The sequence below is a fragment of the Engraulis encrasicolus genome, chromosome 12 (assembly GCF_034702125.1).
Source record: "Engraulis encrasicolus isolate BLACKSEA-1 chromosome 12, IST_EnEncr_1.0, whole genome shotgun sequence".
NCBI lineage: Eukaryota > Metazoa > Chordata > Actinopteri > Clupeiformes > Engraulidae > Engraulis > Engraulis encrasicolus.
In genome coordinates, this window is record NC_085868.1 from 52,795,302 (window position 1) to 52,804,809 (window position 9,508).

Sequence of the window (9,508 nt, forward strand, 5' to 3'; positions counted from 1 at the left end):
AATACTTACCACCACCATCAAATTCTAAATATGCATTATGACTGAAAAAAATGCACTTTTCATACATGAAAAGGGGGATCTTCTCCATGGTCAGCCATTTTGAATGTCCAAAAAGCTGCATAAATGACTCTACTTGTACCATACTAGAAAATATTTGTTTATTACTTAGTAAACTTTCATGTAAATATCAAATTGGCGATAGCCAACCCAGTTTCAATGAGCAGCATAGTTGCAGTACCTTTTTTGACCATTTCCTGCACAGTGTCCCTTTAACAAATATGAAAGCTGGTGTTGGGGGACTTTGGTAAATGGGGTAATCCTGACATCCCTTGAAGTCTGTGAAAACACGCCACTGCTTTGGACATCTTTGGATGTCAGCACTGGAGTTTGACCGTCACATGCTCCAAAGAGAGTGAACTCCCTCTAGTGGCCAGCTTAAGAATAGAAGTGTATGTGTATAATGGAAGTAACGTCCAAAACACACACAGACACACACACACAGACACACACACACACACACACACACACACACACACACACACACACACGTTTTCGTTTGAAAAGAGTTTCCCATGACACTCCTTTGGACTGATATGTCAAAAAGTTGCATTTGGGGTTTTCTGATAGCGAACCATCGGCTGACCCGTGACAGTGATTAATTATATACTTTTATAATTAATTATATACTTTTAATCCTTCCTGGAGCCCCTTTAATCAGTTATCAGAAGTTATGGAAAGTTATTCAAAGTTATCAGATATCAATGACTTAATCGGCTGATCAACTAACTTGATTTAGGGTCCTTGAAGGTGTGACAGCGTATTGGAGACTGCCAGGGTGTGTGTGTGTGTGTGTGTGTGTGTGTGTGTGTGTGTGTGTGTGTGTGTGTGTGTGTGTGTGTGTGTGTGTGTGTGTGTGTGTGTGTGTGTGTATGTACGCGTTCAGGCTTGTATGTGGTGGCTCATGCCATAAGATAGCAAAGTTAAAAAGAATTAGTTGCTTGTCTGTATAACATAGCTGTGTCTACGCAGCCAAGCTGGTGGCAATCTGGTTAGCAGTACTGATGAGTAAATAAAGCAGTAATGCCCTCTGACCACAGGTCAGCACTTAACTCATTGAGTGCCAGCCATTTTCAAATTCAGACTGGGGGGTGCAGGCTTTTTTCAACGTTTGAGTGATTTTTTTAAGAGCCATAAAAAATTGACTTCTTTGTCCATGTGAACAACAAACATACCAGATCAACGTGAAAAATGCAATTGACTTAATATCATGTCTTTGGCACTGTGCCATACATTCTGAAAAGACTCGTTTTCAAGTCAATGGCACTGAAAGAGCTACCTAGTAAAGGTCAGTCTGAGACAGTCAAGGCACAACATAATACTTCATAATAATGCAGATGGGGAAACACTTAAGTGAAGATGGAACTGAAGTAGTATTCATGTAATAGATCAGTGTTTCTCAACAGGGGTGCCGCGGAAATGTGGCTGATAAATAAAATATTTAATATGATACATATTTGTCTAAACTGAGAAGTTAATGCTAGTCAGTCAGTGGAATCTTTCATCTACCATTTACGCATAATAAAGTAAATATAGGTCGCCCCACTGTCAGCTGCAACTTTGAACGTAGGTCGTGTGACGTCTCCAAATGTGTTACTTTTCTAAGCTTTTGTGGTATCGGATGCGATGCCATGTTACGGCGTGTTGGTTTGGGGTGCCTTGAAATTTTTAATGAATTGAAAGGGTGCCTCGCCTTAAAAAAGGTTGAGAAACACTGTAATAGATGACAGGCCATATTATGTGTCAAGACAAATGAAAAGAGCTTTTCTTCTAGGTTGTATTTTGCATGTTCCTCAAACACAGATTGAGCATCATCTGAAACATCAAATAATCCAACAAAACGCTCCAGAACTTGCTCTGCCCTGCTATCTCAGAATGACTTATATTTGAGCATGACAACCACCTGTCACCTGCCAAGCAAAAAGGGAGCAGTCTGCACTTCTATAAGCACAAGCTGTAAAGACTATAATATCTTGATGGGGACGCGATTGGCCGTCAAAGGAACTGAAAGAGCCAACCAGCAGGAATCAAGAATTAGATGATTGACTGCACGAGCAACGTAAAGAGCCAATCAACACCAAAGGAGAAAAATGGGCGACCAATGGTAATCCTGCATGTTTAGAATAGTGAAGTTGCCAGCAACAGATGTAAGGTAAACAAACTGTATGTCAACAGCTTTTGATGTTGCTAACTGCTTAGCTGTGAGGACAGCCCACATTGTGACAAAACTATTAGCTCACCACAAAAAAATGAACAACAGGAACATGATTTGCGAAACTTAATGAATGAAATTGTTAAATGACACAGATATGTTTCTTATTTACAGTAAAATATTTACAAACATGTAGTAGGCCTACATGTGTGAGGATGCAAATGGAAACTCCAACAGCACTTTGACAAAGTCAACCAGTCTTTTTTGAATCTGCTTTGGGACTGAAATTTTAGCGTGCTTCTCCCCGCTTTAAAATTCATCTGCACCGAGGTTTCTCATGATGGACAAACACTACTTCCAATTTTCATGACACAGGTTGTCATGTTGACATGTTGCCCAGCTCTATCTACCCGAAGGGCCTTGGACGTTTTTGTCTCGGTTCGGAAGCCTGGCTGCCTGGCTGCTGCTGGCGGCTTCATAAAACGACTTCCTCAGTGAACCACACGATTTCAGAAGAAATCACTTCATTAAGCTATAGGACAACATGTTGTAGTTATGAAACTAAATGCAGTATTGGGAATATCTTGAATTTTGTGAATAACTATTTCATCATCATTAACATTGAAGATGTCATTATTCCGCCAGAGAATGAGGGAGGCTGTCCGGCTTCCCATGTTGTCTCTGAATACCCCCGGCTGGACTCTGATTAGAGAAAAAAGAATATGTGTGTTGTTTGGCATTGTTTGGCAATTCTACATGTGAGACATCCTTGAGAAACAATGTAAATGCAATGATTGTGTAGGGACCAATAAAGAGTTATTGAATGCTAAATACCTAAATACATACAGTGATAACAACAGGGAAGCGTGTTCCCACAGCCCTTTGGTCCCACATCACTAAGACTTTTAACAGTTATTTTTAGGCCTATTGCCTTTAGGCCTTATACTGCTGGCCCATGTTCCCACATTTCTAAGAATTTATTCAAACGTAGGCCCTATGTCCCATAGCGGGGAGAAAGTCATGTTCTCTTAGTTTACTCAGAAATTATGAAACATGGAGATGTGGAACATAGGGCGTATGTTTTAATAATTTCTTAAAAATGTGGAAATGTCACCTGTGTGTTATTTTGCATTTGATTTACTTTCCTGTGTTTTGATTTTACATTGATTCTCACTTTGTGTTTTTGTTAACTCCCAGTGCTTCCCAGTGTCATTCTGATAATGAGGGACAATGGACCAATTAACTTTCCACCAATCTGGTGAGTAGGCCAATTAGTGTGGTACAGGTGTGTTGTGTTACTGCACCTCTATTTAAATGCCAAGACAGGTGGTGACTGGAGATGCCGGCAGACACAGAGTTGCAGAGCAAGGAGCAGGCAGGCAGATCAAGCTCGGCAGAGGGGGAAGCCACAGCGGCAGCAGATGGACGAAGACTGGACATTGCGGGTTGACTGACTTCGTCTGCGCCCATGAAGAGGCTACGGAGAAGCCTGTCCAGGACCATGGCTGCTGTTATGGAGGTTAGGCGCTCACCACGACTCCGGGCCATGGACTCTGTCTGTGCCCGGCTGAAGTAAGTGGCTACGAGCCCATTGCACTAATTTCATGTTTGGCTGTGCTGCTTGGACTCCCTCGCTGCTGAGTTCCTTTCGTTGTTGCAGGTCCCGTGTGACTGAACTGGGTTCGCTCGCTACGCTTGCTGCCCTCCCACTGGTTGGACTGCAGTGTCGCCATGGCGGTGATGTTCCTCAGCTGACTGCTTGTGCTCCTGCTCGCTGCATGCCCTGTGTCTACGCTGCTGTACCTGCTGCTGGCCCTGAGTGTACCTGACGCTGGCTATCCAAACTATCGACTGTGACTGAGAGCCTGCAAACTCCTGGTTGAAGTATGATGGCTGAAGGCGGGATCCTGTGGTTGGGAGAAGTGGTAGCAGGAGACCATTCCTACTGGCTGGTGGCAGACTGTGGGACCGATGAAAGGACATTGAGACTCATGGGAAGGGGTAGGTTAGGGTGGACTGTGGACTTGGACTTTCAAAGGTTTTAATATTAATTGTGTGTATATATAGTGAATAAATGTGAAACCATATCCTTGTGTCTGTGATCATTCCTCTGTCTGCCACATTCTTGTTCATCAATGGTGTTGCCTGGTCACGGGCAAAGGTTAACCCAAAACTAGCTAAAACAAAGCACTTGACCCCTGTGACAGAAACATGGAGCAGCAAGAATAAGCTGTGGGACCATTGGGCTGTGGGACCAATGGGCTGTGGGAACATAGAGCTGACCCCAACAACAGCTCTTCAGCACACATTCGGAAAACCACCTTTTCCACTGTTCAGTCTACTGTGGTAAGTTGGCACATTCACTCTGACTTGTGATAGACAGGTAAGCTCAGATAATCAATGATCATCAATGATGAAACCGAGATGACCGCTGAAGTGAACACGCACACACTCACCTTCGGCAGAGATTTTTATTTCCCCCTCCAAGTTATAACCCCAGACTCATAAACAGCCATATCACTCACATTCCCGTTCATAGAGGCCTGGACTGGTAATCATGGTAGGTTCTAGTCAATTTGCTGCCCTAGGCAAGCATACCCTTTACTTTTCGTGCATTTGGATATTGGCATCTGTAAACATAGCACAGCTGATCCTGAGCACAGCTGATCTAGATGCCTGCACATATGCTGGGTGCTCATGAATGCAATGTCACTGTCAATGTAAAGTTCAGCATTTTATTTCACTTGCCGTTCTAATCCTGTGGGACTATTAATGTGTGAATTTAGAAATCTGGGGCTGCAGGGGCAGTCTTATCTTACCCTTGTGTGTGAATGTCCCACCACTCTGGCCATTAATTCGAGGATTCAAGGATTCAAGTATATTTATTTGTCAAATACACTGAGACACTTTCTTGTCACTTGTATTGAAATGCGTGGCTGATGCAAAACAAGTGTGCGGAAGAAATGTGAAGAACGTGTGTGTGTGTGTGTGTGTGTGTGTGTGTGTGTGTGTGTGTGTGTGTGTGTGTGTGTGTGTGTGTGTGTGTGTGTGTGTGTGTGTGTGTGTGTTCAATCAAATTAATGAAGTAAGCAAATGGCACAGGGAAAGAAACTCCTTTTCAGTCTCTCAGTTGCTCTGTGACAGCACAGTCACCTTCCAGATCTCAATTTTTTGAATAGTCCATATCCTGGGTGTGATTGTTCTTTGTGAATTTTATGGGCCCCAGATAATACTAAGAAAGGTAAAGTAGGGTGAGCGTGAACAGGTATGAAGCTACAAATACCTTACCCTGTTTTTGATAATGAACTATACTTCCATCCCAGTTCAGGGGTTACATATAAATGTCTGACAGCGACTTTATTATAAATTAACAATTTTAATGTATGTAAAAAATTGTCACCTTTTTCAAAAACTCTTTTTCTGCCTTGGTTATATACATACATATAATACATACATAGTGCATTAGTTGAACTGGCCAATGAAAGTGTATATCTGTATCTGTATAATCATGGCCCCTCCTTCTGGTTTATTTAACCTGAAGAGCACTGTGGACTGATAACTCGTAATAAAAGCCCTTGCTCTTTTATCTCGCAGACTGCTGCCCCATGCTTATGCCCACAATCAGACTGAAAATACTTTGAACATTTAGTAGATCATTTTTTTTCTTTGTTATTATCTTCACCCAAGGTTAAACATCATTTATTAGGAACTAGTTTATAATTGTTAAGTAGCAATCATAAAAAAGAACCAAAAATGGCTTCAAACATGTTCCCAGAAGAGGAGTTAACCTGCGGTGTGTGCAGTGACATCTACAAGGATCCTGTTGTTCTAACATGTAGCCACAATGTGTGTAGAGACTGTCTGCCAAAGTTCTGGCAGGAAAATGACTGTAAAAAATGCCCTGTTTGTGGAAAACACTGCGAAAAGGAAGAATTTCCACAAAATATGTGCTTGAAGAAAATCTGCGAAAGGATTCATCAGCAGAAAAAGGTTCAGAGGGATTCACCTCAGAAGACTTCATCTGACACAGAAGGTCTGTGTAGTCTACACAATGTGGAACTCCAGCTCTTCTGTCTGGATTGTAAACGCCCCATATGTGTGGTGTGCAGGCATGCAAGGAGACATCAAGAACACAACGTCCTTCCCATTGAGGAAATAATGGGCGAATTCAAGGTAAGACACATGATCCTGATGTGATGTTACCACGGTAATATTTCTCCCTGTTTTTATCTGTAATGTGTAAATTAAGTGATTAGATTTTGGGAACACTTTCAAAATGGGCAGAATTGTTCAATTTCCTGAGGTCCGCTGGGGTGAAGTGAAAATGTTCTTCTTTACTACAGGGGCATTAGAATCAATGTTGTGGTGCAGTTCCATGGTGGTGGCCACATGTAGGCCTATTACATTATCTTCCTTCTCATACATTAACCTACCGTTACATTAATCTACCGTATTTCTTGGTTCACAGAGGGAAATGAAATATTGAGTAGCAGGTTCTTTCTGTGTGCATATTTATTCTGTGAGGATATTGCCTAGCAGGGTTCTAAGATGGAGGGGATCCTGTGTGGGGGAGATCTAACTAAACTTACTAAACTGACTAAATTTATGCAAGCATCTGCTGTATATTACAGTAATATATTTGCAATGATGTGTGTAATTGTCTTGTTTCTTCTGTTTTTATTCTTTTAATGTAGTATTGTCTTGTGTATTCTATTTTTCTATGTATGTATGCAACTGGACACCTTAATTGCCCCCGAGATCAATAAATGATACTCTACTCTACTCTACTCTACTCTACTCTAGACACCTAAAGCTTAATTTGTCTGTGGTTTTTAATAGGAGGAGCTTAACGTCAATATTGAAGATGTTAAGCAAAAACTTACCAAGTTTAACCAGTTCAAGTTCAACTTCCAACGGGCAGCAGACTTCATCCAGGTCAATAAAATACCTTCCACAAAAATAACATTGAAATTACATACATGCAAGAAGTACTCCGATTTCAAAGAAAATATTTTCAGTATTCTGTTTAAAACCTCTTAGCGCAGAGTGTCTGTTATAACCTTATTATCAGCAAAAGGGTAATGATCAAGTGTTAATCGGTTACTTAATACCGTCATTGTCATAGAAATGTTGTAATGATGTAGTTGAGTAAATAAAGGCCCGTCGACAGTCCGATCTACAGTGATAGGTTACAACAAGCTCTGAAGTATTCCATTTATCTGTAGCCTATATAACAGTCTTCTGCAATATTCTTGAAACAGAGCCACATTCTGAATGAATTAAGACTTAAAATGATGACAACTGTCACAATTCCCTTTAAACTCAGAATATTCCTTACTTGTAACTCTGTTCATTGACTTCAACATGATATACTGTAGGTCCAGGCACAGGACACGGAGAACCAGATCAGACAGGAGTTTGAAAAGATGCACCAATTTCTACGCGATGAAGAGGCCACCAGGATAGCTGCACTGAAGGAGGAAGAGGAGCAGAAGACTCAGATGATGAAGGAAGAGATTGAGGATGTGGATATAGTTATTAAAGACATTTTGGCTTCAATCAGGAGAGCAGAAAGGAGATACACGATGATGGTACAAGATGATGTCAGATTCTTAAAGGTAAGCACTTGTGAACTCTTGGGAGTTCAGGACAATACAAGGGGCCATGCAGGATAATGATATGGAAGGGCTGGTATGTTTTTGTTATTTCAGCTGGCACATTTTTTAGTGATCCACCAATACTATGTTTTTTTGTGTTTGTTTTACAGAAATACAAGGGCAATGTGAAAAAGTTAGTGACCTCTCTTTTTCATCTCTTCCCTCTGGTTATAAACCCCAAATGTCCAACTCAAAGGGTCTTTGAGTACCATGAAAAGCATTATATAAAACAGATTTATTATTATTATTATTATTATTATTATTATTACTATTATTAACCCACTGCACCACTTGACACTGACACTGCATTTCAGACCTAAACGTAACCTGAAGGATCCAGAGAGGCTTCCAGGAACTCTAATCAACGTAGCAGAGCACCTGGGGAACCTGAAGTTCAAGGTCTGGGAGAAGATGAAAGACATTGTTCAATACGGTAAGTTTTGTCTTGCAGTATTATTTCATATTTAACTTAAAAATGCCTGTTTTCTCACATTAAATCTTATGAGTTTTGTCTTTGAACTTACAGTACCAGTGACTTTGGATCCCAACACTGCACATCCCCAGCTCTCGCTGTCTGAGGAACTAACCAGTGTCACACACATTGATGAGGCACAAGACCTTCCTGATAATGTGGAGAGATTTGATAAACTGTCCAATGTCCTTGGCTCTGAGGGCTTTGCGTCTGGTACACATTGCTGGGAAGTAGAGATTGGGGAGGGGAATTTCTGGGGTCTAGGCGTGAGAACAGAGTCTGACCAGAGGAAAGGACAGTTTTCGTCTAGCAGTAGAGTCTGGAGTGTTAGCCATGCTGATGGTAAATACTCTGCAGATAGTCCATCCCAACAACCCACTCTCCTTAACGTGACAGGCAATCCCAAGAGAATTAGAGTGCAGCTGGACTGTGACAAAGGGAAACTGTCAATCTTTGACCTTGATCAAAACACACGTCTACACACCTTCACGGAAATCGTCAAGGAGAGACTGTGTCCACTGTTTTATGGGAGGATTTCCTTGAAGATTTTACCAAGGGATGTCACTATACAAGTACAGTTGAAGTAATGTGAGCGTTAGGGCTAGGCACCATGGCAAATAAAATGCCACTGCTACATATTCACGTCTTAATTCTTTCCCCGATACTCAAAGTTTGAGAGTGTCTCTAACAACCGTGCCTATATTGTGCATACCACATTTTTCTGTTTTGGCCACTATATAAGCAATCTGCATAATCTGCACCTTTGTAAACAGCCATATGGTTAATGTCGACCACCATTTCTTTTACTACCCACATCCCCCTTTTCAAGCATTTTCATTTCACTCTTTTCTAGGCTTACTTTCCCAGGCAAGTCACAAACAGCTTTGACACAAGGAAAGGTAAACTGGTAGATCAGTAATCATAAATCATACCAGATGCTGAATGCTTATCACTGGATCCTGAATTGGACTATATCCACAGTTTGTGAGAGATGAATTGCCCCTCCCTAAATAAATTATACACAGGGCCTTAGCGCTGTGTCATTTTGTAAATCTTTGAATCTGTAAGGATATTTCAAATTGTAGGACACTGCACACAATTGTTTTTTTTTGTTGCAAGTTGAGTTAATTTGACTTTTACAGGAAATGTATTTGTACTGAAGTACTTCAA

At 41.1% G+C, this 9,508-nt stretch overlaps 1 protein-coding gene across 1 annotated transcript in view; it reads left to right on the forward strand.

Annotated features, from left to right (window-relative positions):
- The first annotated feature begins 5,962 nt into the window (after nt 1-5,962).
- LOC134459600 (zinc-binding protein A33-like) overlaps nt 5,963-9,508 on the forward strand; it is a 4,284-nt gene continuing 738 nt past the window's right edge. The window contains exons 1-6 of the mRNA XM_063211950.1: nt 5,963-6,112; nt 7,049-7,144; nt 7,588-7,827; nt 7,977-7,999; nt 8,181-8,299; nt 8,393-8,680. Of these exons, the coding sequence (XP_063068020.1) occupies nt 5,963-6,112; nt 7,049-7,144; nt 7,588-7,827; nt 7,977-7,999; nt 8,181-8,299; nt 8,393-8,680 (916 nt within the window). The remainder of the gene's footprint in view (nt 6,113-7,048; nt 7,145-7,587; nt 7,828-7,976; nt 8,000-8,180; nt 8,300-8,392; nt 8,681-9,508) is intronic.